Source organism: Myotis yumanensis, unplaced genomic scaffold (assembly GCF_028538775.1).
Source record: "Myotis yumanensis isolate MYYU_CA2020_CCGP unplaced genomic scaffold, mMyoYum1.0.hap1 SCAF_7, whole genome shotgun sequence".
Taxonomy (NCBI): domain Eukaryota; kingdom Metazoa; phylum Chordata; class Mammalia; order Chiroptera; family Vespertilionidae; genus Myotis; species Myotis yumanensis.
The window spans coordinates 12767050-12794863 of record NW_027223758.1 but is presented as its reverse complement, the minus strand read 5'-3'; the positions used below and the strand labels follow the sequence as shown (position 1 = coordinate 12794863).

Here is a 27814-nt window from a genome sequence, read left to right as displayed (position 1 = left end):
AAGTTCCGGCTGTCGCGTGCCGTGGGCTGGTTTCCGTCAGTGACCGCGGCGGCAGCATGCTGGAGGAGCTGGGTTTCATCGGGACCATCGGCGAGGATGACGAGGTGCCGGTGGAGCCCGAGTCTGACTCCGGAGACGAGGAGGAGGAGGTATGAGCCGATCGGGGGTCGGGGCGCAGCGGCGGACGGTCAGGTTTCCTAGACTCGTTTCCCTTCCTTCTGATACCTCGGCTCTGTCCCCAAATCCTCAGCATTCCCCAGCCAGGCCGGCATGTGTCCTTCAACGAAGGGTCTCACCGGGACCCCCAGATCTTCCTCAGTTTGCTCGCCACTAGCGTTTCCTCGCCGCCGCACGGTGCCGTGCCATTCCGTGTCGCCTTGGCGAGCTCGGTACCCACTCGCCGAACGGATACTTCATCCAGGCCGTGTAATAGGGATCCAGAGGCGAAACAAGCCCTGGTTTCTGCTCAAGGAGCTGCGGTCATGCATTCGTTCGCGATGACAGTATTTAGTTAATACTTACATTTGTTACTGTTGAGCATGTGGGACATAGCCATGAACAGTTAAAAAGGGGTCAGCGTCATGAAAAGTGCTCACCCTTCAGAGATCCAGCCGGGGTGTTTTCCCCTCTGCGACCTCATCTGTCTGCTGACACCTCCATTGGGGCGTCCTATGGCCTCCACAAAATTCAACTGCTCCAAAGCTGAACTCTAGTCTCTCTCCCTCACCCTCCCAACCTGCTCCATCTCAAGCCAGAAACCTTAGAGTCATCCTTGGCAGCTTCTTCCTCCTCTCCCGCTCCAGTGTTCTGGAAGCTGGTTTAGGAATCTCTCTCAAGCTTCTCCCCCTCTCTCCAGCCGCACTGCTTCCATCCTAGCACAGGCCACTGCCAGCTTGTGCCTGGATACCCAGAATACTAACAGACCTGGTCTCCAGCTCTTTCTCTTGTTCCCCTCCAGGGTATTCACTTAGCAGCCAGAATGATCTTTTTAATTCTTTAAAAAAATTTTTTTTTGATCTTTTAAATTCTTGAATGGAAAACTTATTAAAAAAGGAGTAAAGCAAATATGGCAAATGATAATGCAAAACGTCAAGAATGAGGTGCTAAAAAAAAAAAAAAAGAATGAGGTGCTATACAACTCAATAATTAAACGAGATACCAAGAAATTTAATCACTACTAATGAAATTTAGGGTCAGAGTTTTTATGAGGTTGTTTAACTCAAGGAAAAATGTCAGTATAGCACTCTTTAGTTCTCCAGATTTTTAAAAAAATATATGCATTTTTTTTATTGATTTCAGAGAGGAAGGGAGAGGGAGAGAAAGAGATAGAAACATCAATGATGAGGGAGAATCATTGATTGGCTGGAACGCCCCCTACTGAGCCACAACCCCAGTATGTACCCTTGACTGGAATCGAACCTGGCTCTATCCACTGAGCCAAACTGGCTTGGGCAGTGCTCCAGTTCTTTTCTTCTCAACTTATCCTCCTGAAGCCATGGAGCAGCCAGTCCTCTTTCCACTTTCTGGATGTATAGGGTTTTTTTGTTTTTTGTGTTTTTTTTTTAAATATATTTTATTGATTTTTTACAGAGAGGAAGGGAGAGAGATAGAGAGTTAGAAACATCGGTGGGAGAGAAACATCGATCAGCTGCTTCCTGCACATCTCCCACTGGGGATGTGCCCGCAACCCAGGTACATGCCCTTGACCGGAATCGAACCCGGGACCTTTCAGTCCGCAGGCCGACGCTCTATCCACTGAGCCAAACCGGTTTCGGCGGATGTATAGGTTTTTAAAGTTATCTTTTTGTTATTGATTCTAACTTAAATGAATTGTGGTCAGAGAACAGAGTCTGTATAATATTGATTTTTTGGAAACTTATTGAAGATTTGCTTAAATGTCTACTACGTGATCAGTTTTTGCAAGTATTCCATGTGTGCCCAGAAAGAACGTTTATTCTCTAATGGTAGGTGCAGTGCTCTCTATATGTTCATTGGAATGAAGCTTAATAATTGTGTTGTTCACATTTTTTACAGAGGTACTCATTTTTTGTCTGCTTGATCTATCAGTTATTGAGAGGGATTGTTAGAATCTCAAATAACAATTATAGATTGGTGGGTTTCTTTGTGGCATTTGTCAATTTTTGCTTTGTGGATTTCTCTCTTGTTGGGTACCCCCATTTTCTTCTCCTTTTTCTAGTGTTCTCTCATTTCAGTCCCATAGTCACACTTTTTCTTCCTCTTCTCAGGGGCCCATTGTGCTGGGCAGAAAGCAGAAAGCCTTGCAGAAGAACCGCAGCGCTGATTTCAATCCTGACTTCATTTTCACTGAGAAGGAGGGAATGTACGATGGCAGCTGGGCCATGGCCGATGTTATGAGCCAGCTCAAGAAGAAGGTACTGATAGGCAGTCCAGGTGTTAAGAGTTCTAACCCTGAGCTCACTGCCTTTGCCATCTGCTTACATGCAGCGGATATTGGAACTTTTTTGGAAATATGTGGTATAGTTGTTGTTTTGTTGTTTTTTTTATTGATTTCAGGGAGGAAGGGAGAGGGAGAGGGAGATAAAAACATCAGTGATGAGAGAGAATCATTCCTTGGCTGCCTCCTGCACGCCCCCTACTGGGACCGAGCCCAGACATGTGCCCTTGACTGGAATCGAACCTGGGACCCTTCAGTCCCCAGGCCGATGCTCTATCCACTGAGCCAAACCAGCTAGGTCTATGGTGTAATTTTGGTGGGATAGGAAGTGATGATAAATTACCCACATTCTTGATTAAAACCAAGCAAGTGCCAAATTTTACAAGTGAATTTTTTGCAGACTTTAGTTACAAACACATTCATTGATCTCCAGACAATATTTAAAAGTATCAATAATATTTTATTGCCTTCCTTAAAATGTCCATAACAGCTTTTCCTTGGAGGAGGGGTTGGTGAGCTCAGACTAACTTCAGTATATATAATCAGATAGACCCTTCTTGACTTTATAGACATTAAAATGTGGGGTGGAAAAGTCTTCGAGGAAACGTGATAATACCATTTAATGGTCTAGAAATACCAAGCATTACATGTACCGTAAATTACTTGCCTTTAAGAAAATGGACAGAGCTATGTTAAAAATGGTCTCGTTTTTAGGTGTTCACTCCTTGTTTTGAATATTAGAAAGAAACCTTTATAACAAAGAACAATCTAGCACAGTGATGGCGAACCTTTTGAGCTCAGCGTGTCAGCATTTTGAAAAACCCTAACTTAACTCTGGTGCCGTGTCACATGTAGAATTTTTTTGATATTTGCAACCATAGTAAAACAAAGACTTATATTTTTGATATTTATTTTATCTATTTAAATGCCATTTAACAAAGAAAAATCAACCAAAAAAATGAGTTCCTGTGTCACCTCTGACACGCATGTCATAGGTTCGCCATCACTGATCTAGCAGGTGCCCTTGGTAGCGATATTTTAATAGCTAGACTCTGTCCCATAGATACTGACATTCTCTCTCATTTGCCAGGTAATCTCATGTGACCTCATGTTTAGGGTCCCTGGTCCCCACACAGCATAGCTAAAGCTCCCACAAATGTCATTGTCATCTGCTTATTTGCCAAGATCTCCTGCTTCTCTTTGAGTTTGGTTAACAAGCTAGAAGATGCATGAAAATTATTTTATATTTCATGCACTTCAAAGAGAAATATTGCCTGCTCAGAGCAGTTTAATCGGGCTCTGCTGTCCTCGTTCTGATTGAAATAAAACAGCATTGCCTTTTCAAGGTCCTCGTGAGGTTGTTTGTTTTTTTCTATTCATATGGACCCAATGAAATTAAAGACTGCGCCTTATAAAGCTTACAGTCTATCAGTGTAGAAAATAACTAGACAAATAATTACACAGTTAACTGTAGTGCCATAGCAGTTTAGGGAGCTTTGAGCATAAAGAGAGCCTGCCATTACTTACCCTTTCTAAAGTTTTATTACTATCCAGCATTACCTGAATTTGTTCAGATTTCAACATTTTAATTAATAGGCTAATTTATGTCTGATTGGTAAGTTTTTCTGAGTAGTATTCAGATATAATATGACATCTCTTAGTAATTGTATTATTCTGAATAGTAAACACCTTCTAAAATGTGAATGTTCTTACTGGTTCCAGGTAATTTAAAGTTTTTCATAAATAGACCACTTATTTAATGTTTTGGGCTGTGAGTAATCTATGGATTGATTAATGTATCTAAGGACAGACAGCCTTTTTGTATATTAATATCTGAGATCGGATCCTGAGAAAAACCTTGCTTCGTCTCTTTCCCATATGCATATTCTTTTCATCTCTGTATTTTTATCTGCAGAGGGCAGCCACTACATTAGATGAGAAGATTGAGAAAGTTCGAAAGAAAAGGAAAACAGAGGTGAGAAAGCAAAGCAGTTACTTCTCTTCGCAGTTAAGCCCACAGCTGTAGCCTCGACACCTCCCCACTGTTTCTCTTCAAGCCTACGTGGAAGTGCGGCTGGTGCAGGCAGGCTTCTCCATGTGTCCACTGTTAATATTCATTAAAAATCCTCGTAGCATAATGGTGCTCTGTGTAGGTTCTGGACTTCCTGAAGTTTGTAGTTGCCTGACTTTATTATAATTGTTTTTCCTCCCAGGACAAAGAAGCCAAGTCTGGGAAGACAGAGAAGGAGAAAGAGGCAAAGGAGGGCTCTGAACCGGAGGAGCAGGAAGACCAGGAAGACCCTGAAGGGCAAGATGAGGAAGGCTCAGCAGATGAAGAATCAGAGACCGACTACTCATCAGCCGATGAGAATATCCTCACCAAAGCAGGTAGGTGATACCAGGTTGCTACCAGAAACAGGAACAGGACATTGGAAAGTGTCCGCCTTTACTTGTAGGATTTGCCATGCTCTTTCACGCAATTAAATTTAACATCTCCATGTGGAACTCCTTTCTGTAAGCTTCCCTTTTTTCTTGGGATTTTGTTAGGGTTGTACTCAGTAGGCAGAATTTACTCTTTTCCTCATCTCCAGCCTCACACAGCTGCCAGCACCTCTGTGACTCGAACTTATTGGGGTGCTGGGGCCCTCACATCCCTCATCAGATGGGTCCAACCACGTAATGGCTACTCCATAAATATTTCTTGCAGAAATGAGAGCTAAAGCATCATAGTATAGCATAGAGGTTGAGAACTTGGTCTCTGGAACTTGGTGAGTTTGTTTCCTGTCTACACTGCCTCACAATGACCTCATCTTTGAAGTAAGGCTAATGACAGTCGCACCCTGCAGCAAGCTGTCCACATAAAGCACTTAGGACAGTGTCTAGCACAGTGGCTCTCAGCCTTCTGGCCCTTTAAATACAGTTCCTCATGTTGTGACCCAACCATAAAATTATTTTCGTTGCTGCTTCATAACTGTAAAGTTGCTACTGTTATGAATCATAATGTAAATATCTGATATGAAGCATGGTTTTAGGTGACCCCTGTGAAAGGGTCGTTCAACCACCAAAGGGGTCGCGACCCACAGGTTGAGAACTGCTGGAGCAGATTGTAAATGCTCAGTAAGGATAAGCCCTGATTATCAGCTGTATTTTTCTCCATAGACACACTCAAAGTAAAGGAGCGGAAGAAGAAGAAGAAGAAAGGACAAGTGAGTGTGGGCTTGGAAAACAGTATGCAGCTTGTTTTTGCATTCTAAAAGGATTTTAAGGTCAGTTTGTTTTCTTGGGCTTTTTTTTTTTTTGCTGAATTCTCATTCTGTCTTTTGGTTTTCTGGTGTAGGAAGCAGGAGGATTTTTTGAAGATGCATCTCAGTACGATGAAAACCTCTCATTCCAGGACATGAACCTTTCCCGCCCTCTTCTGAAGGTAGTGGCTTCTTTTTACAACTGTGCCGTCATCCTGTGACTGACTCTTCTTCCTAAGCTGGGCTCTTTGCTTCCCTAAACTCTCTTGTCCACATGGCTGCCAGGCAACCCTGTTAAACAGAAAGTTCGCCAAAACCGGTTTGGCTCAGTGGATAGAGCGTCGGCTTGTGGACTGAAAGGTCCCAGGTTCGATTCCGGCCAAGGGCATGTACCTGGGTTGCAGGCACAATCCCCAGTAGGAGATGTGCAGGAGGCAGCTGATTGATGTTTCTCTCTCATCAATGTTTCTAACTCTCTATCCCTCTCCCTTCCTCTCTGTAAAAAATCAATAAAATATATTTAAAAAATAAAATAAAAAAAATAAACAGAAAGTTCATCTTGGCCTATAAGGCCCAGCCCCTTCTGGGCCGCTATGATGCTGTCTCTAAGCACTCTTTCTGCTCTGGCCATACTGGCTTGCTCACTGGTCCTCAAACAGGTCATGCATCTTCGTCCTCAGGGCCTTTGCACTTGCTCTTCATCCTGCCAGGAAGATTCTTTCACAAGTCTGTTTTCATTGCTCCTTGCCTCTTTCAGAGTTTCACTCAGTAACCACTGCTCAATGAGACCTACTCTATAAATTGCACTCATTCCCTCCCCACTGCCCTCCCCAGCCACCTTTCTCCATAGCATTTATCTCCATATGACATGTGTTTGTTTTGGTCTGTTTTTTCTATCCTATATAATAACGAGCTAATATGCAAATGGTCGTCATGCCCTTGTGCCCTTGCACCGGGGCCAGGGGAACTGAGGCTGCGCCCCCTGCCCTGGCGCTGGGCTGGGGGAGCTGAGGCTGCGCCCCCTGCCCGGTGGGGCTTGATGGGGGACCTGAGGCTGCGCCCCCACCCAGCAGGGCTTGACGGGGGTGGGGCCGGCTGGGTCTGGGTCTTGCGAGATTTCGAGGTGCGTGCGGGCGAGCAGGGATTTGACTCTGGGTCCCGCGGCGCGTCCCAGACTCTGACAGGAAGGAGATTTTCATATACATTTTACTAATTTTCTTTCATCCCTGACACTTCTATTATAGAGAAAGGGCAAATAGCAATATTAAAATATTTCCTCTAAAAAAATAAAATAAAATAAAATATTTCCTCTGATTCCCTTTTAATGTGCACGAATTTCATGCACCAGGCCACTAGTCAGATTATAAGATTTCTGAGGGCAAAGTTTTTGTTTCTTTTGTTTACTGCTATATTCTCAAGCGCCTAGAACAGTGCCTCACATACAAGAGGCACAATAAATGCTTGTGGATTGAATGACTGGGATGGACTAAGATACCACTTGTTTGGAAACGTGCCTTGTTTGTTTCATGCTGAGACTCTCCCTACCCCTCTGTCTAACTCTCTCTTTTTCCTCAGGCCATTACAGCCATGAACTTTAAGCAGCCCACCCCGATCCAGAAGGCGTGCATACCCGTGGGACTGTTGGGGAAGGACATCTGTGCCTGTGCAGCCACTGGGACAGGTAAAAAGGATAGGGACTTGGGGAGGGGGGAGGCAGAAGGAGGATGTTCAACCTAGAACAGGCTCTAAGTTGACTGACCAAAAGGCCACTTTGGTAAATACACAAATATAAATTTGATTTTTGTTAACCCTCACCTGAGGATATTTTTTCCCCATTAATATTTTAGAGAGAGTGTAAGGGAGGAAAGGAAGGGGAGCGAGAAAGAGACAGAGAGAGAGAGAAACACCAAAGTGAGAGCGACACATTGATTGGTTGCCTCCCACATATGCCCCTTTAGTGTGCAGGCTGACATTCTAGCTACAGAGGACACTGGTCAGTGCCACAAATATAATTTTTAATGCAATAACATTATATATTTTGTTTAGTAGCTCCCTTAGAAAAAAAAAACTTACTATAGCCCTGGCTGGGCATCGTCCTGTGCAGCAAAGGGGTTTCCAGTTCGATTCCTGGTCAGGGCACATGCCTGGGTTGCGGGCTAGATCCCCAGTAGGGGGTGTGCAGGAGGCAGCGGATCAATGTTTCACTTCACTCTCATATCAATGTTTCTCTCTCTTCCTTTCCTTTCCTCTCTCTAAAAATCAATAAAAAAATATAACACAAATAACTTACTGTATATTTTCCTATTTCTTTAAAAAGTCTTGGCTTTTTAAAAATGGTTGCATAGTATTTTATTAAATGACTGTTTTTTACTATATAATTAACTGCACTAATATACAATGTTACATTGAGCATCCCTTTTATAAAAACTTTCCTCCTATGAAGAGACCTGTCATGGAAGAGACAGGCGGTCATAGTCAAGGCGATACCCTGATAGAATTAAATGAGGAGGACCTTCACTAGACCCCCTGCAACCTGTGACCCATAACTGTCATACATATTTCTGTGCTCAGGTGAAAACGTAAACCTTGAAGGGACTGAACCTCTTCTCTTTGCTTTCTTCCTGCCCTTGTCTCCAGGTAAAACTGCTGCCTTCGCACTGCCCGTCTTGGAGCGTCTAATCTACAAACCCCGCCAGGCTCCAGTAACCCGCGTGCTCATGCTGGTTCCCACCCGAGAGCTGGGCATCCAGGTACACTCGGTCACCAAGCAGCTGGCCCAATTCTGCAACATTACCACCTGCCTAGCTGTGGGTGAGTATCTGGCCGAAGGCTGCCAGCCCTGAGAGACCATGACACCCTCTGAGGTTGACAGGTGCCAAGAAAGCCTTTATGTGATTGAATCCACTTAAATAGTGGACGATGTGTTTTTATAGTAGGTAGTGGGAGGTGGGGAGAGGGTTTGATCGAGACTTAACCAGTCTTGCAGAATGAAATTTCAAAATCATGGGGAAAATTTTTTCTTGGTACTAAATAAGTTTACGATACAATTTCTGCTTTGCATGAATAACGAATTAAATATTGTTTGGGGCAGAATTTTTCTGATGATGTTATATGATACTGTTTTCTAACCTTCATTTTACCCCCATATGCCATTTTGATGTAGAAGGACATCAGCTCTGCAGCTGCTTCTCTTAATCCTTAGATGCCTGGATCTGAAGTTCCTTTGTGTCATCATCTTTTTTGATGTTTTGCATTGAACAGAATTGTAGTTAAAAAATTTGCCTCTCCAAACAGATTGTAAAATCCACACATGTTGGGCATTTGTCAGTTGTATTCTCTGCCGTTTCTTCTGCATCTGGCATGAGACCTGGCAGGTGGCAGGGCTCAGGCAGTAGCGGTGAATGACTGAACTGGCTGCCTGGTGGGGCTTTTTTCTTCGCAGGTGGTCTGGACGTGAAGTCTCAGGAAGCTGCTCTTCGGGCAGCGCCTGACATCCTCATTGCCACCCCGGGCCGGCTCATTGATCACCTCCACAACTGCCCTTCCTTCCACCTGAGTAGCATTGAGGTGCTTATCCTGGATGAGGCTGACAGGTACTCATCTGGGATCCCATGGGCCACAGCCCTGGATGGGAACTTGCCACCCTGGATTATTCTACAGTAGAGGCCTGGTGCATGAAATTCATGCACGGGTAGGGTCACTAGGCCTGGTCAGTGATCAGGGCCGATCTGTGGGGCAGTGGGGGAGCCCCTGCTGGCACCCACCTTGGCTGGCCTGGCTTGGCCTGCTCGCCGGCCCCGCCCCCTGCTGCTGTCGCTGGTTGCCTCAATTTTCGGGGTGACCAGTGTGGCGATTGGCGGGCCCCTGCTGGTACCTGCGTTGGCTGACCTGGGGCCTGTGGGCTGGGGGCAGCTCCTGTGTTGAGTGTCTGCCCCCTGGTGGTCAGTGAGCATCCTAGTGACTGGTTGTTCCATTGTTTGGTCAATTTGCATATTAGGCTTTTATTATATAGGATGGCTCTCACCAGTTCAGCTGCTCACGTTTGTACCTTTGTCCATCCTCAGCCCAGATTATTCTGCTCTCTTTCTTCTTCTGTAAAGTGCTGGTTAAAAGGAAAGGTAGAGCCCTAGCTGGTTTGGCTCACTGGATAGAGCATCGGCCTGGGGACTGAAGGGTCCCAGGTTCGATTCCGGTCAAGGGCATGTACCTTGGTTGCAGGTACATCCCCAGTAGGGGGTGTGCAGGAGGCAGCTGATCAATGCTTCTCTCTCATCGATGTTTCTAACTCTCTATCCCTCTCCCTTCCTCTCTGTAAAAAATCAATAAAATTATTTTTAAAAAAAGGGGGGGGGAAGGTAGATCAAATCCTGGCTCTGCCACTTCCTGAGATTTGGGGACATCTTTTAGATTATCAAAGCAAAACCTTTCCCTGTTTGTAAGTGGGAGATAAGAACAGCACCAATCTTGTGGTGTTGAGGATTCAAGAAGTAAGTTGGGATAAGTGCCAGTGCATAGTGAGGACTCCACAAACAGCCTCTCTTAGTGTGATGTGGGACTCACTCCATCCCTCCTTCTCCCTCTTTCCCTCCTTCCTCTCATATGTGTCCCATCTGCTCACCTCTTTCCTCTATAACTGAACAGAATAAAGTCTTAATGACCCTAGACTAATGAAGGAGGTGGGGTAGGGGAAGGAGGCAACAAAAAACCCTAAAGCCTGTTCAAGTTTACTCTCAAATTGCAGCATCTCCAGCTGAACAGGTCTTTAACCAAGCTCTGATCTGTATGCCCCTCCGTCTCTCTTCCCATCTCATGATCAGCAATGTAGTCCTATTTGTTGTTCTGGCCAAAATTCTTAACGTCATTTGTGTCTCCTCATTTTCACACCGCACAAAACATCCATAAATCCTGTCAGCACTTGCCCACTTTGGGGTTTCTGCATTTGCTGTTTCATCAGCTTGGAATGACTTTTTTTCCCTCAGGTTTCTGCTCTAGTTGTCACTTATCTGAGAAACGGTCCTGCCCCCACCTCATCCTCCCCTTCCTGCTTTACGATCTCCAATCTCTGAGGTCTCGCTAGCCTGTCTGACCTACCTCCCTTATGGTTACCTGAATGCTGGTGTGGTGGTTGTGTCCCACCTCTCCTCTAGAACATCATTTCGTAAAGGGCTGGCTTGGTGTTGCTTGCTGCCGCATCCCAGTGCTACATCTGGAATCCAGTAGATGCTCAGTGAGTGTTGAATAATTGACTGACTGACAGAGCAAATGAACCATTCTTGAGGCCTGAAGGAAGTAAAGGAGATTGTTCTCAGGCAAGGGAACATGATCTGATTCAGGTTTTAGAGGGGAAGGAAATTGTATTCTTCAAACACGTCAGCATCTTAAAAGACTGGGAAAGGCTATGGAAGTTTTAGATTGAAGTGTCTAAGGAGACATGACAAATAAATGTAATACCTGATTCTCAACTGAGCCTGACCTGGAGGGAGAAGTACTGTAAAGAACTGCATCAGTTGAAAAAACCTGGAGTCAAAAGTAATTTCACAGATTACTATTACCTACAAAGAGAAAAAGGTTCCTTTATCAGTGGCAAAACCTGGCAGACACCTCCTTAAGCAAGTGTTCAAACTGATGATCTTTATCTCCTGATGGACTGGGAGTGAGGTGCACATCCGCACCCCTACACATTCTTTCTGCAATGATTTACTGAATACAGTCCCTGGGAAATAGACAAATACAGAGTGTGGAATAGGCTGAGAGGATTCTTCTAGATTAAGGGAGACTAAAGAGACATGCCAACCAAATGCAACATAGGAACTTTGGTTTCTAGACTAAATAACAAGACAGCTACAAAATGATATTTGGGAACAGCTAGGAAAATTTGGATATGGACTATACTTTAGATGCCCTGAAGGCTGTCTTCGTGTCATTCCTTCTTCGCCGACTCCGTCCACACCTTTGGGGACCCCTGGACCCGCTGGGATTGGACCCCAGCATTTAGATAGCGTTATTCAAACTTAAAATTCATGGGTGTAATAATGACATTGTGATTACATAGAAGATCATTGTTCTTAAGAAATGTGCGCTGAAATATTTAGGCATAAAGTGTCCTGATGGCTACAATTTACTTGCAAATAGTTCAGCCAGGAAAAAAAAAATAGATTAAGCAAATGTGGCCAAATGATAATTCTTAGTGAATCTTGTTAATGCTAATAAAATAAGTAAATAAAGGCACCTGAAGCAGAACCAATGACAACATCAAAATATGGCATCTGATGTTTTCTGCCCCTCGACAGAAGCGAGCTTAGTCCATTTCTCTTGATTCCTCCCCTTCCCTGCTGACCAGGATGCTGGACGAGTACTTTGAGGAGCAGATGAAGGAGATCATCCGAATGTGTTCCCATCACCGCCAGACTATGCTCTTCTCGGCCACAATGACGGATGAGGTGGGCTGTGGGGAATCTCCTTGGTGGGGTGAGTGGAGAAGACAGTTCAGAGAAGTCTGGTCTGGGCTGGGGGTGGGTACCGCCCCCTTTCTGCCCCGTGGTAGGCTGGTGAGCATCCCTGTCTTTGTGCCTGGCAGGTCAAAGATCTGGCTTCTGTCTCTCTGAAGAACCCTGTCCGGATATTTGTGAACAGCAATACGGATGTGGCCCCCTTCCTGCGGCAGGAGTTCATCCGGATCCGGCCAAATCGGGAAGGGGACCGGGAAGCCATTGTGGCAGGTGCAAGCCCAGGGTGGGACTGGGCAGGGTGGGATGCTCGACTCCTGTGACCTCAGGAGTGCCATACTGGAGCCTCCTCCATCCAGCCTCCCCTAATCCAGTGTGTGGTGCTGCCATTCCTTCACTCCATCACTTTCGATATGTTTTTCCTCCCTTATTTTTATCGTCTCACCTTCCTCCCACCATCCAGTCCTTATGTCCTGCTGAACTCCCAACCATTTCCCCTCACTGCATCTTTGGCCCTTAGTTCAGGCCACTGCTGTGTGTTGCCTGAACTATTGCAGCCGCCTCTTACGTGCCTGTCCTGCTTCCACCCTTATCCCTTGGTAATCCACTCTCCACCTACAGATCATTTAAAATGATGTTTACAAATGAGCACTTGCCTATTACTTCCTTATTTAAAGCCCGCTGGTGTCTTCCATTGCTCTTAGACTAAAAATCCACGCTCCCTAGCGAGTTCTGCAAGCCCTCTGGGTCTGGCCCCTGCCTGCCTTGTTGCCTTTGCTCCGGCCTTGTTGCCTGGCACTCGGCCACACTCACCTGCTTTAGCTTTCTCAAACCCACAAGCTTGTCCTCCTCGGGGCCTTTACGTTTGCTCTCTCCTCTGCCTGGAGTCTTCCCCCTCATCTTCTCATGGATGATCCTGCCTTGTCATTCAGCTTGGGAGGAACCAGTGCTGAAGCTACCTCCCCATCCTCCCTTCACTTTCTCAAGGGCAGGACTCGCTTTTCTGTCTCAGCCCTGGAATTTGAGCTTCACATGGGTAGGAACCTCGCCTGTCTGTCTCCCTGATGCCAGGCACAGCACTACTTCGCAGGCGAGGAGGGAGTATGTTTCGGAGATGGCTGCTGGTTCACTCTTCTCTCCCTGCCAGCTCTGTTGACAAGGACCTTCACCGACCATGTGATGCTGTTCACCCAGACCAAGAAGCAGGCCCACCGCATGCACATCCTCTTGGGTCTCATGGGACTGCAGGTGGGCGAGCTCCACGGCAACCTGTCACAGACGCAGCGGCTGGAGTCCCTCCGGTAAACTTGGGGTTAGGGTTGGCTCCTATCCACCCTTCTTGGGCAGGTCACAGAGGCTCCCTTAATTCATACGAGGGAAAATACCACCCAGAAGCTGTGTTAGAATACTAGCAGGGACGCAGGTAGCACAGTTTCCCTGGAAGGTCATGTCTTAGATACACTCAGAACTAACTCCATAGTCTCACAGAAGAGGTAACTCATGCCCCAGGGCTTGTGTATGGGAGCTGCTGAGTGGGCCATGGAAAGAGATTCTGACTTGGGACGATTCAGCATACTTCGGCATACGTTTTTGTCTACAGCTGCTCCAGAGCAGAGGACAAACCCGAGTCTGATGGAAGGAAATTTGGAATCAAAGCTGGTCGCCATTTCTTGACCATTTACTTTGCCAGGCCTGTGCTGTGTGCTTTTCTGTGTGATTTATTTGATTCTCACAGAATGGAGTCAGCTTGGGGGGCAAGGAGGAACCCTGTAGAGCTCTCCCACCTATCCCTATTCATCATAGATGGCTGAGAGTTGTTTTCTAAAGAAAAGCTATTTTGAATTCTGGGACATTTGCATATGCTACTTCCTATATAGGATAGCTCTGTGGTTCCCAAACTTCCATATGTATAGGAATTACTGTGTAAGGGGGTATACACAAAATGACGTTTGCTCCACTTCATGGATTGTTTAAAGGGGAGTGTAAATGTCGATGGGCTGACACTTAGGCTGTCCCCACTGTGATAGTCTGCACTCCGCTGCTTGACTCCAGCTGGAATTGTGTTCTTTCTGCTGGCTTAGCCTCCTGCATAGCATTATTGAGGATGGGAATCTGAATAAACATCTCTTTGTGGCTATTTCCAGGCGCTTTAAGGATGAACAGATTGACATTCTTGTGGCCACAGATGTGGCAGCCCGTGGACTTGACATCGAGGGGGTTAAAACGGTGAGCAGGCCCTGGCTGGTTTGGCTTAGTGGGTAGAGTGTCAGCCTGCAGACTGAAGGGTTGTAGGTTCAATTCTGGTCAAGGGCATGTATCTTGGTTGCAGGCTCAATCCCCAGCCTGGTTGGGGCGAGTGCAGGAGGCAACCAGTCGATGTGTCTCTCTCACATCAATGTTTCTCTCTCTGTCTCTCCCCCTCACTTCCACTCTCTCTGAAAAATCAATGGCAATATATTTTTGAGTGAGGATTAACAAAAAATTCAAACACACACACACACACACACACACACACAAACACAAACACAAACCAAAAAAAAAAAACGGTGAACAGGCTCCATCTTCCTTGTACTTTGGGTGGGAGTCCTTTTGCCTCCTTGTGTTCCAACTGTTTCCCAACTCCCACATATGAATGATGGTCAGCTTTGACCTTCCAGGTAATCAACTTCACGATGCCCAATACCATCAAGCATTACGTCCACCGGGTGGGGAGAACAGCACGTGCTGGCAAGGCTGGGCGTTCGGTCTCTCTGGTGGGAGAAGAAGAGCGGAAGATGTTGAAGGAGATTGTGAAGGCTGCCAAAGCTCCTGTGAAGGCCCGGATACTTCCCCAAGGTGAGCAGACACCACTGCAGCAGCTCAGGGCAGTTTGGAGAGGTGAGGCAGGGGCAGAAGATAATGGGTGAGAGCAGGAGCTTTGCAGTCAGGAGCCAAGTTTGAATCTTGCTGAGTACCTCTGGGCAGGTCTTACCTCTCCTCTCTGGGCTTCAGTCTTTGTGTGTAAAAGAGACTCATGGTAGACTTATGCCTCAAGTGCCTTATTCATAGGCACTTTGGGTTTATTTTACATCCTTTGGGAAGAAAGTTCTCTCTTAGGGCAAAATCCCCATTGATTCCCTCCTGTCCCCTAATCCTTGAGGGGCAAAAGGTGAGGAGATCAGCATTCATTCTTTTGGATATCTTTCATTCTTTATGTTCTCATTCATAGGAGTCTTTTAAAGCACATCCTTTTTAAACATATTTTTTTTCCCCAGTTAGAAAAATAATAAGTATTCAGTGTTGGGACTTAGTAAATAAAATAAGAGCTAAAATGTAATTGTATGTTAAGGAACTCACCACTGTTAGTATTTAGATACATATCCTTTTTTCCTTTCATATATGTCTATCTTTTTTTTCCCATTTAATTCATTCAGCCAGCAAATAATTATTGAGTACTACTGTATATGCCTGGTGCTATTTATTCTATTCTAGGTTTTGGGGATACAGCAGGAAACAAAACAGCTGATCCTGTGGTGGGGAAAGACATAAAAAAGCTAATAGAAGATGTGATTTAGAACTGCAGGAGGAGAGGTGCCTACTTTAGAAAACTGTTTAGGAAAGCCTCTGAGCAGGTGGCATTTGAGACGAGTCCTGGACGACAAGAATGAGGTGGGCCTAAGTGGTCTGGGGACAGAGTGTGCCAAGCAGAGAACACCAGGGCAAGGCCTCTGAGGCGGGAGCAAACTTGGTGTGCGAGTAAAAGGGAAGAAAGGCCAGAGGGCCCGAGGCACGGTCAGCAAGGTGGAGATAGAAGGCCAGAGAGTCGGCAGGGGCCATGCTTAGAAGTTTAGAGCTTATTTTAAGAGCAACAGGAAACCTTCAGGCAGGGTTGGAGGGTTGTTAAGCAGAGAAGTCACACACAAAAAACCACAATTTTCTAAGTCACTAAATATCTACTTTCCTTTCATCAGCTACATAGGCTTCACTCTTATTTAAAAAATTTTTTTGTTCTCTTCCCTCAAGATGTCATCTTGAAATTTCGGGACAAAATTGAGAAAATGGAGAAAGATGTATATGCAGTTCTGCAGCTGGAGGCTGAGGAGAAAGAGATGCAACAGTCGGAAGCCCAGGTGAGGCTGTGCGGAGGGCTCTGGTTCCCAGGGTCACTCGGTAAGCACACCACATTAGCCCCTCTGAAATCCTTTGTCTGCAAACAGATCATCAGAGTCCCAAGCGTTTTCGGCAATGGCTTCCTGCAACTGCCACGTTATATATTGTCAGATGTAGGTTCCATGGCAGGTACCCTTTTGCTGTCCCCCCCAGATCAACACAGCAAAGCGGCTCCTGGAAAAGGGGAAGGAGGCACAGAACCACGAGCCTGAGAGGAGCTGGTTCCAGACCAAAGAAGAGAGGAAGAAGGAAAAAAGTATGTTGGGAGGTTCCTCAGGAGCTAAACATAGAATTCATAGGACCCAGCAATTCCACTCCTTGATCTAACCCCAAAGAACTGAAAATAGGGACTCAAATGGATACTTACACGCCAGTGTTCATTGAAGCAGTACTCACTGTAGTCAAAGGGTGGAAAAAACCCATGTCCATCAACAGATGAATGCAGACACAAAATGTGTATACATACAATGGAATAGTCTTCATCAATAATTAAGTTCTGGTGCATATTGTTAAGGATTAATATTGAAAACCTGTTGAGTGAACTAATCCAGACACAAAAGGACAAATATTTATGATTCTGCTTATATGAAGTACCTAATCATGCAAAGTCATAGACACAGAAAGTAGAATAGAGATTACTAGGGGGTAGGGGAGTGAGTTTTTTAAGCAGTCTTTTTTTTTTTTTTTAATATATTTTTATTGATTTCAGAGAGGAAAGGTGAGGGAGAGAAAGATGGAAACATTAATGATGGGAGAGAATCATTGATCAGCTGCCTCCTGCACGCCCCACACTGGGGATCCAGCCCGCAACTCGGGCATGTGCCCTTGACTGGACTCGAACCTAAGACCCTTCAGTCCACAGGCTGATGCTCTATCCACTGAGCCAAACTGGCTAGGGCAGTTATTTACTTATTTATTTTAATTTTAAATCCTCACCCGAGGATATTTTTCCATTGAATTTTAGAGAAAGGGAAGGAGAGAAATTGATGTGAGAGAAACACATTGACTGGTTGCCTCCTGCACAAGCCCAGACCCTGCAGGGAGAAGCCTGCAACCCAGGTACATGCCCTTGACTGGAATTGAACCGGGGACCCTTCGGTCCATAGGCAGATGCTCTGTCCACTGAACCAAACTGGCTAGTGTGTGAGGGAGTTATTAATGGTTACAGAGCTTCTGTTTGGGATGATGAAAAAGTTGTAGAAACAGAAAATGGTGATTGTTGTACAATATTGTGAATATAATTAGTGTTACTAAATTGTAGCATGAATGAAAATGGTAATTTTTTTTTAAATCCTTATCCGAGGATATTTTTTCCATTGATCCTTAGAGTGGAAGGGAGGGAGGAGGGGAAGAGAGAGAGAGAGAGAGAGAGAGAGAGAGATAGAGAGAGAGACAGACAGACATGGATATGAGAGAGACACATTGACTGGTTGCCTCCCTCATGCATCACAACTGGGACCTGGGATTTAACCTGTAACTGAGGTATGTGCCCTTGACCAGGTATCAAATCTGCAATGCTTTGGTGCATGGGCTGATGCTCTAACCTCTGAGCAAACCAGCCAGGACAAATGGCAAATTTTATGTTACATATTTTGCCACAAGAGGCAGGAAAATATTTTTAGATATTTCCTGCCTTTCTCTATTTTCAACAATTACAAATGAATTTACATTGTTCTACACTGTGCTTTTTTCAATTTTATAACTTGGAGATGATTTTATATAAGCATATGGATAGCTACCCTTTTTTAAAAAAATATGGCTGTGTGATCTTCCATCAAATGGGTTGATTATTTTTTTTTATTTTTTTTTATTTTTTATTTTATTTTAATAATTTTTATTTCTTAAAGTATTACAAAGAGTATTACATATGTCTCCTTTTTTCCCCCCTTTGACATTCCCCCGGCCCCTACCCCCCGCCCCCCCCCGCCCAGTGTCTTGTGTCCATTGGTTAATCTTATATGCATGCATATAAGTCCTTCAGTTGGTCTCTTAATCCCCCCCCCCCCCCCAACCCTCCCCAGGCTTCCCACTGTAGTTTAACATTCTGTTCAATGTTGCTCTGCTTCTGTATCTACCCCTGTTCATCAGTCCATACTGGTCCCCTTTATTTGTCCCAACCTCACTGGAGTAGTCTCAACCTCACCAGGGCCGTCTGAGCCTCACCAGGGCCATTAGGGTTGATTATAATTTATTTAATTAGTCCCTGTTGAGGGACATTGGGGTTGTTTCTAATCGTTTGCTATTAACAATTCATGTGGTGAATAAATTTGTTCAGATTCCTTTGCACAATTAAGCAAATATATTTGATTTGTGGATTAAGTCCTTTAAGTACAATTATAGGTCAGAGGTTATATGTATTTATTATTTTGTTAGGGATTGCAAAATTACCTTCCAAAAACATTATATCAGCAATTTAAGAAAGACTGTCTATATATGATGGGACAATAAATTAGGGTGTATCTATGTTAAATTTTGTTAAAAATCTATATATAGCCCTAGTTGGTTTGGCTCAATGGATAGAGCGTTGGCCTGCGGACTGAAGGGTCCCAGGTTTGATTCTGGCCAAAGGCACATGCCTGGGTTGCGGGCTCGATCCCCAGTAGAGGGTATGCGGGAGACAGCCAATCAATGATTCTCTCTCATCATTGATGTTTCTATTTCTCCTTCTCCCTTCCTCTCTAAAATCAATACAATATATATTTTTTTAAATCTCTATATATAAAAGCCTAAGCGACCGGATGACCAGCCAACTGGCCAGTAGCTATGATGTGCACCTACCACCAGGGGGCAGATGCTCAACACAGGAGCTGCCCCCTGGTGGTCAGTGCACTCCCACAGCGGAAGTGCTACTGGCGAGCTCAGCTGTGGCAGCACAAGCCTCGCCTGAGGACACTCTCCCTGTGCACCCGAGCTGCGGTGGCGGCAGGCACAGCGGGGTCAGGATGAGCAGGAGCGGTGCCCCGCCTGGACTCAGGCTCCTCCCCAGCCGCCTGCCATGGGATTGATGTGGACAGCGGGCTGGAGCCCAACAAGCTGGTGGTTAAGGCCAGGCTGCAGCAGTGCAGAGGTCCACTGATTGCCGCAGGCCAGGCCAAGGGACCCCGCCAGTGCATGAATCTGTGCACTGGGCCTCTAGTAGAGTTATAACTATTCAGGGACATAAGTGAACTAAATCCTTATCTTTCACATCAAGAGGTAGATCAGGGGTCTTCAAACTACGGCCCGGGGGCCACATGCAAATACAAATATTGTATTTGTTCCCGTTTTATTTTTTTACTTCAAAATAAGATATGTGCAGTGTGCATAGGAATTTGTTCATAGTTTTTTTTTTTTAAACTATATTCCGGCCCTCCAACGGTCTGAGGGACAGTGAACTGGCCCCCTGTTTAAAATGTTTGAGGACCCCTGAGGTAGATAGATAATGAAAGTCTCAAATGGATGAATTGAGAAATAGTGGAACAAGCATGCTATTTAGTGAGATGGGGTAATCACCAAGAAAGTGAGTGATTGATGATTCTCATTTTAAGCTCTTGTATACCATTTTAAAATCTGTGTACTTGTTAATGTAAGTTTTTTTTTTTAACGTTTTGATTTCAGTGAGAGGAAGGGACGGTGAGAGGGATAGAAACATCAATGATGAGAGAGAATCATTGATCGCCTGCCTCCTGCACGCCCCATCCTGGGGATGGAGCCCACAACCATGACCTAGTTCATAGGTTGACACTCAACCACCGAGCCATACCGGCCTGGCTGTAAGTTTAAAGGAAGTTATAAAGCTACCTGAAATCTCATGCTCTCTTCTCATCCCAGTTGCTAAGGCTCTGCAGGAGTTTGACTTGGCCTTAAGAGGAAAGAAGAAGAGGAAGAAGTTTATGAAGGACGCCAAGAAAAAAGGGGAGATGACGGTTAGTGGGCTCCCCTTTGGAGTTGGGTCCCTGCACAGTACATGGAGTCAGGGCTGCCTGACTCACATGTCATCCTCTTGAGTCCAGCTTTAAAATAAAACTGTTCCATACTCACATGTCATCCTCTCTCTAGGCAGAGGAGAGGTCCCAATTCGAAATCCTCAAGGCACAGATGTTTGCTGAGCGGCTGGCCAAGAGGAATCGCAGAGCCAAGCGAGCGCGAGCAATGCCTGAGGAGGAGCCAGCAAGAAGCCCTGGTAGGCATATGGGGAGCCTACTGGCTGGAAAGAAGGTTCTCCCTGTAACCTGTGCTTATAGTCAGGGAGAATGTTAGAGGGGTGGTGATAAGAGCCCACATTTTTTGAGTAATGAGTATGTACTAGTGTATACAACTATACCTTTATTGGCTCCAAGTGGTGCAGTGACCTGTGGTTAGTGGGAATACCTAGAATTTGAAACCAGGCCTTTAGGAATCTGGAGCCTAAGTCCTTACCAGTTACCACATGGAGGAGCAGCTCAGGGTCAAGTGAAGTGAAGGTGGTCTTTGGCCCATTTCACTTTGGACTACACATTCTTTGGAGTGCTTCCTTCACATCTGGTACTTCTGATTCCTTATCCCTTTTCTGCCAGGATCTGATGTCTCACCTTCATGTCAATAAATTAGTCCAGAGCATCCACTGAACTTGGGACCATTACCCTGAGCTTAAGGGAATTTAGGAGCCTGGGTTTAAGAGGACATATCTAACCCATTCTCTCTCTGCACAGCCAAGAAGCAAAAGCAGGTGAAGAAATCTGTATTTGATGAAGAACTCACCAACACGAGCAAGAAGGCCCTGAAACAGTATCGAGCTGGGTAGGGTTTGAAATCATCATGGAGCTCTTGGTATTTTGATGAAAGCTCTCTCTCTTTCCCCACTCCCACTTCTCATATACCTATAGCTTTATAATATATATTTCAGGGGCTTCTGTCTGACTTCCCAGGGTGAGAACATGAGGAAAGAGGTGTTGAGGCTCTTTTGCCTTGGAGATAAAGTGGCACATTTTTGGTTCAGAAATAGAGCTTCTCAGGAGAGAGACAGAACCCCAAAGGATCCTGGTTTGCTCTTGGGAATGTGTTGTTCATCCCTCCTCTTCCCAATTTCCGGGCCTGGGTTGGGATGGGGTTAGATTTATGCTTCCCAAGTAGTTTTATTATATACACTAGAGTAATGAATTTCATGCACTGGGTGGTGGTGGTGGGGATTGTCCCTCAGCCCAGTCTGCACCCTTTGCAATCTGGTACATCCCTCACAATCTGGGACTGCTGGCTCCCAACTGCCTGCCTGCCTGCCTGATTGTCCCAAACCGCTTCTGCCTGCCAGTCTGGTCACCCCCTAACCACTCCCCTGCCAGCCTGATTGATGCCTAACTACTCCTCTGCCAGCCCAATCGCCCCCAACTGCCCTCCCCTGCTGGCCTGGTTGCCCCTAACTACCCTCCCCTGCAGGCCTGGTCTCCCCCAACTGCCCTTCTCTGCTGGCCTGGTCACCCCTAACTGCCCTCCCCTGCATGCCTGGTCTCCCCTAACTGCCCTCTCCTGCTGGCCTGGTCGCCCCTAACTGCCCTCCTCTGCTGGGCTGATCGCCCACAACTGCCCTCACCTGCTGGCCATCTTGTGACCACATGGGTGTCCATCTTGTGCAAGGATGTGACAGTCAATTTGCATATTACCTCTTTATTATATAGGATGAGAAGGAAGGGTAGAGCCTCTTCCTGTTTTATTTTAAAGCTGGACTCTGACTTGCACAAACCCATATTATCAGGTAGAAAGACACACAAGCTGAGAACCTCAGGACCTGAAAATGATGCATGCGTTGATCCTGCTGCTATGTGTGGGAGCTGGGTTCAGTGGGGGTGAGACCACCCGCTTTTCCAACAGTTTGCCATTTCAGCATCATGTCTTCTCTCTCATCTACAGCCCCTCCTTTGAAGAAAGGAAACAGTTAGGCCTGTCCCACCAGAGACGAGGAGGAAACTTTAAATCTAAATCCAGGTAATGTTTGCAGTTTTGGAGGACCAAAGGTTACAACTATTTGGGATTAGAGAAGAAACCTTTCATGGGAAAGGAGCTCCTCCTTCCTCTTTCTGGCCTTTGAGGGGTTGGTCCTTTACTCTGATTTTTAAAAATTTAAATGTATTAGGGGTAGCATTGGTTAATGTTTTAGGATACCATTCTATGGTACATTTTCTGTATATTGTATTTTTGCTCACCATCCAAGGTCTAGTCCAGGGGTGGGCAAACTTTTTGACTCGAGGGCCACAATGGGTTCTTAAACTGGACTGGAGGGCTGGAACAAAAGCATGGATGGGGTGTTTGTGTGAACTAATATAAATTCAAAGTAAACATCATTACATAAAAGGGTACGGTCTTTTTTTTTTTTTTTTTTTTTTTAGTTTTATTCATTTCAAACGGGCCGAATCCAGCCCGTGGGCTGTAGTTTGCCCATGGTTGGTCTAGTCTCTTTCCATGATCCCTTCTGGTTTTCTTAATAGGTACAAGAGGAGGAAGTAGCCGTGGTGGCTTGAAGAAGTTCATGGGATGGCCCTTCGATCCCTTCCTTATGGGAAGTCATCCTGGTTTGATCTTTTCTCCATTTGTAAAAAAAATTCTTAAAACTTTAAAAAGTCTGTGTCATTTGTACACTAAGAAAGAAAAAGAGTCAGTCAGCCAGGCCTCCTCTTGCTGATTAGTTTTTACATAAAGAATATACTGAGACACTGGGGTGGTGGGGGCTTGCCTGGGGTGGGAATGGCTGAGGGGGTTGGGGATGGTCAGTTGGGGAAAAAGACATATGTAAAACTTTAGACAATAAAAATCTGTACACACACACACACACACACACACACACACACACACACACACACCGAATGGAAAAGTATTTGGGGGGCAGGGGAAAGAAACCGATCTAATTGTAAATTTCATTCCTGTTTCTTCCCTCAATAGCACACTGCTCCCAGTGCGCTCGCTTGGCACTGCCACATATACTTGGAATGCATCTTTGTGCCTATATAGAAGTTAGATGTGGAGGAAATTCTTACTAGTTCTCTTCAATTATGTCCTAGAACTAAAAGCTGTCATTTACCACAAACTATACCAGACATTCTGTGGACTGAGCACTTTCCTTTAATTTACTACACCCCTATGAGGCAGGTACTGTTATCCCCATTTTGCAGATAAGAAACAGGCTTGGAGAGATTGAGTCACTTTCCACTGCACAGTTGGGAATTCAGGTTTTTGAAACCAGGCTCTACCTAAATTCTTACTTGCTATAGTGTGGAGGTGCTACTGGAGATGGAAGCTCAAAGAGGACAGGATTCTCTAGATAAATTTGCTCCTTGTTGCAAACAAGTTTTTACCCCATAGAATGGTGGTTCTCATCCTTTTCTGAATCACAGGTCCCTTTGAGAATTAGATGAAAGCTAGGGGGCATATCTTGAGAAAATTATTTATAGTTTATATCATACAATTTCAAGGAGTACATAGAGATCTCCCCCCCACCCCCCGCCAGCTAAAAAATTATATTACCTAAGTAGTATATACCCTCACCACTGAAGAGTGTGCTAAGAGCTACTCATTTGGGCTGCACCTAACAGTTGCCAACATAGGGTTCTATTTCAATAATGGCACACCTGCATGATAAAATGTGGTTCAGAGTCACTGTATATGTTTATACAAAGATCCCCAAGTTAGATCATTAGGCAAAAAAAGGCTTAAGTGCAGAATTGCACTTTTTTTCTTAAGGGCTACATATCGCATATACATCTCTGGGAGAACTTATGAAACTTAACTTTGGAGAAGGAAACTTCTCTCTCTCACACACACACACACACACACACACACACTTTTGTAGAGGTTGAAAAAACTTTTTTGCCACAAGTTAAAAAAAAAAATGAATCCTAGCTACATCAAAACCCAAAACCACATAAACAAAAGTGCCTCTATTCCCATCTTCTCTGTCTCAAGCCACCTGAGCTGCTTCTAACAGTTGAGGACAAACAGACCACTGATCTCTTGCAATTGTTTTTATTAATTAGAATTATAGGCTAAAGTGCATAGTAAAGACAAAAAAGGAAATGCATACATAGGAAAGAGATGTAGAAAGACCTGAGATGCCTAAGTGTCAGTTCTAAGAAACACTAGACTGAGGGACTATGTATGCACAGGGCAAGCCTGGGGGGCTGGTTTCTGACATGGGTCTGGGGCCTGCAGAAGCTGCTGGCATGCTAACCCTGCTCAGGCAAAAGCTGCAATAGAAGATGTTGGGATGAAGGGCCACACTTTGGATAGGTGCTGGTACCAAATGTGAACTTGGTTACACTGTGGACCCTGGGGAACCAGCACTGCTACTGAACCTTTCCTGGTTCAGGCAAAGAAACCTCCACCATCCCAAAGTGCAAGTCATAGGAAAGGGATCACTCCTTAGTTAGCCTGGGCTGCTTGAATAAGCCTCCAGCTGTGGGTAGTCACACTTTTCCAACTCGGTGAATATGTAACTGGGTCAGCATTAGCCAGTAAAGTCTTTGTCTTATCGCATGCCTCCAACTCCTGGAGTGAGGGGGCCTGAGAAGGGCAGGAGGGATTCTTGTGCTCCTTGAAAGAATAAGCAGTTCATAAAGAACTCCTCTGGGCCTCTGTTTATTAGAATGAAAGTTAGTCTGCAAGTTAAGGCCTGGCACTTAGAATGAGTCTGCTTCACTGAGCGTACACTCTGTGCCCCTGGAACACTGCAGGAAAAACATCTGACCAAGTCGGGAGCCAGAGAGGCCACTACGTAGCCCTAGTGGAAGCCCCAAATATGCTCCAGGGAGTCCACTAACTTGCAGGAGAGAAAAAGACAAATGTTAAATTTGCTCTCAGTTCTGGAGGTAAAGTGCTTGCTCTAGCGCAGGGATTAATGTAGAAAAAAATGTGGGCAAGCCCTAAAAGTGGATCCTTAAGTAGGTGCTAAAAGAAAAGGAAAATAAAATACAAACTTCAGTTCCTTCATAGCTAATCCTAGCCTCAGAGTGGCCAGGGCAAAAAGCCATCTTCCTACATCATCCTCTGGATCTCCTCAAAGTTCATCAGGTTGTTGGCCGTGTCAGACCAAGCAGCATGCTCGGCTCCATCCATCTCAGAAGCAAGCTGGTTACTCCTTTCCAGAGTATGATTTATGCCCCCAATCACTTCCTTACATTCAGGACACATGCCCCTCTGCATGGCTCCCCCACAATCGCCAATCACATAGATGTGGCCATTGGGACACTTGAACCAGTGGCCACGAGGTAAACCGATGGCTTTGACGATCTGTACACGCTCTTTCTCTGAGATGCCTAGGCCAGAGCAGGGAAGGGTGGCTTTGAGAGCTTCCATTTTTTTCTGCACAAGCTGTTCATCATGCTGGGTGAACTTACATGTTCCCTCAAGGATCTTGCGGACACTCCAGATCTCTTCTGCTACAGTATTGCTCATTCTCCCCTCTGCCATCTTGCAGCGGGTCAGGAGGTTCACCAGGTATGTGAGCCTCTGGATTTCACTTTGGAGGTCATCCAATTCCTGGCTTGTGAAGCTCAAACGCTTCTTGGCTAGCCACTCATGGACCTGGTCTAGTCGAGTCCTCACTTTTCTTTGTTCTGAGGAATGCACCTTTTTCAGGGAATCCAACAGTCCAGCCAAGTGGTCATAGAAGCTGATGTAATTCTCAACAAGGCCTAAGTCCTTCACTGACAGATTTTTCTGGGCTAGCTTCTCCATCAACATCAGGAAGTCTTCGGGAAGCAGCTGCTGAAAGAGGCTCTTCCTCTCTAGCAGGGCCTGAAGTCGTTCCCGGCTGGTTGCAATTTCCCCTGCTGAGCCCTGGATCTTTTCTTTGACTATTTCAATCTCTTCCAGCCTCTGTTTGATGCTGGTTCCATATCTTAGGTTTTTGCGAATGGGTACCTGGCACACAGGGCAGACCTTCAATCTGATGGCAACTTCATCATCCTCCTGCTCATCCATGTAGCGATCCAGGGCTTGAACCTCAAACATGTGGCTGCAGTCTTCCAGTTGCACAAAGCGGGCATCAGGCTCATCCTCAGAGCCAAAGAAAATTTGGGTGACTTCCTCCTGGTGGCAGACACGGCACTTCGTAGGACACGGCTCTCCACACAAACCAATGCAGGGGTGGCCACAAGCCAGCAGCTTAGTGCAAGGCACGTAGCATGGGGGTCGGTTGCAGGGCTCAGAGCAGAGTTTGGTGCACTTGTAATGCTGGCAGCGCCAAACACAGGGTTCCACGCAGGGGCTACACAGTTCCCCACATTTCTTCTTGCACTGGCTATGGACACAGCGGTTCTGACAGGTCCGCTGGCAGGGTGGGCACTCGCCAATGCATGGCTCCTGGCACTTGTGTGAACAGATGAGCAGTCGCTCGCAGGCCTTCTTACAGCGCTCATGAAAGCGGCCTTCAAAGCAGTTGTGGCAAGAGCCAGGGCAAGGATGCCCACAATCCAAGATGGTGCCACACTTGGTGGTGCACTTGACTGGTAGGCCATACTTGAGGTCTTCTACATTACCACACTTCACCTGTTGATTGTGCCCACACTTGAGTTTCACGGTGACCATTTCTGAACACAACTGCACACAAAGTTCACCACATGAGTGGCTGCATCTGTGCCCACATTTCAGAACTTTGGGGCAAGGCTCTTGGCAGCAGAATTCTGACTCAGGCATGGAACAAGGGACCATTTGTTCATGGCCACACCGAAGAATGATTTTGGGCACCTTCACCTGACAAGGCTGACATTCTTGGAAGCAAACAAGGGGGCATCGATGCCCGTCTTGGCAGATAACCTTCTGGCATGGCTTCATACACTGGAACTCCTTGTGCAAGGAGTCATAGGGGTGGCAGGCACGGGTGCAGACATGTCCACAGCCCAGTCGGAACTCACAGGGGAGACTACAGCCTCCTTCTGGAACTTTTTGGAAGTCAGAAGCTTTGGATACTAAAGTGTGGGTATCAGGGTGGTTCTGGCAGCACAGCTGGAGTGCTTGGCCTATTTCATTGTTCTCTCGAAGGGTATGGATGATCTTGCTCCACAAAGGTACTTTGGCCATCATCTGCATGTTTCCAATACAGTACATCCCCTTCTTGGCACGGGACAAGGCCACACAGATGCGGTTGGGTATCTGGAGAAAACCTACCTTGCCCTCCTGGTTGCTCCGCACTAGTGAGAGGATGATGATGTCATTCTCTTCCCCTTGGTATTTGTCCACCACGTGGACCTTGACACCAGCAAATGTCTTAGCTGGCATGAGTTTGCGCAGACAGAACAGCTGCCCAGTGTAGGTGGTGAGGATGGTGATCTGGGAGGGCAGGTATTCCTGACACAGGAAGTACTTGCACAATTCCACCACAAAGTGAGCCTCGTGCTGGTTTTGGTGGCTTTTGCCTTCTTGGATTTCCTGTTCAGGAAAGTTGTGTTCTATAAAGAAAAGGTTAGAAGCGACCCCCTGGAAAGGAGAAAAAGTGACATGTTAGAAAGTTCTCACATGGCAGTTTTCTCTTTCTATTTTCACATTCCTGGCTATTTACCCTGTTTGAGAGAGACCTTGAAAGCCTTTTGTATACTCGGTACCGCTATCTTTAATCCTGT

At 45.7% G+C, this 27814-nt stretch overlaps 2 protein-coding genes across 3 annotated transcripts in view; one reads left to right on the top strand and one right to left on the bottom strand.

Moving 5' to 3' along the window:
- Window positions 1-2: 2 nt before the first annotated feature.
- DDX27 (DEAD-box helicase 27) lies at window positions 3-22822 on the top strand. Its single transcript, XM_070419788.1, has 21 exons — window positions 3-149; window positions 2247-2393; window positions 4332-4391; window positions 4630-4804; window positions 5576-5622; window positions 5754-5840; window positions 7234-7339; window positions 8296-8469; window positions 9101-9251; window positions 11999-12098; window positions 12236-12377; window positions 13252-13405; window positions 14249-14330; window positions 14762-14939; window positions 16107-16213; window positions 16407-16509; window positions 20064-20158; window positions 20292-20415; window positions 20924-21011; window positions 22116-22190; window positions 22691-22822. The coding sequence occupies exons 1-21, from the start codon at window positions 57-59 to the stop codon at window positions 22707-22709; spliced, it is 2307 nt and encodes a 768-aa protein (XP_070275889.1). The 5' UTR covers window positions 3-56; the 3' UTR covers window positions 22710-22822.
- Window positions 22823-24205: 1383 nt separating this feature from the next.
- The window catches only part of ZNFX1 (zinc finger NFX1-type containing 1), a 28379-nt gene continuing 24770 nt past the window's right edge, over window positions 24206-27814 (bottom strand). For both annotated transcript variants that reach the window (XM_070419786.1, XM_070419787.1), the window contains one exon: window positions 24206-27671. In XM_070419786.1, the coding sequence (XP_070275887.1) occupies window positions 25230-27671 (2442 nt within the window). In that variant the 3' untranslated portion in view covers window positions 24206-25229. The remainder of the gene's footprint in view (window positions 27672-27814) is intronic.

Bases quoted from the DNA above. Each gene is read 5' to 3' on its own strand.
- DDX27 (XM_070419788.1), top strand. From the start codon at position 57: ATGCTGGAGGAGCTGGGTTTCATCGGGACCATCGGCGAGGATGACGAG. The intron at 4,805-5,575 runs GTAGGTGATACC...TTTTCTCCATAG, and splicing joins GAATATCCTCACCAAAGCAG to ACACACTCAAAGTAAAGGAG. The intron at 16,214-16,406 runs GTGAGGCTGTGC...TGTCCCCCCCAG, and splicing joins TGCAACAGTCGGAAGCCCAG to ATCAACACAGCAAAGCGGCT.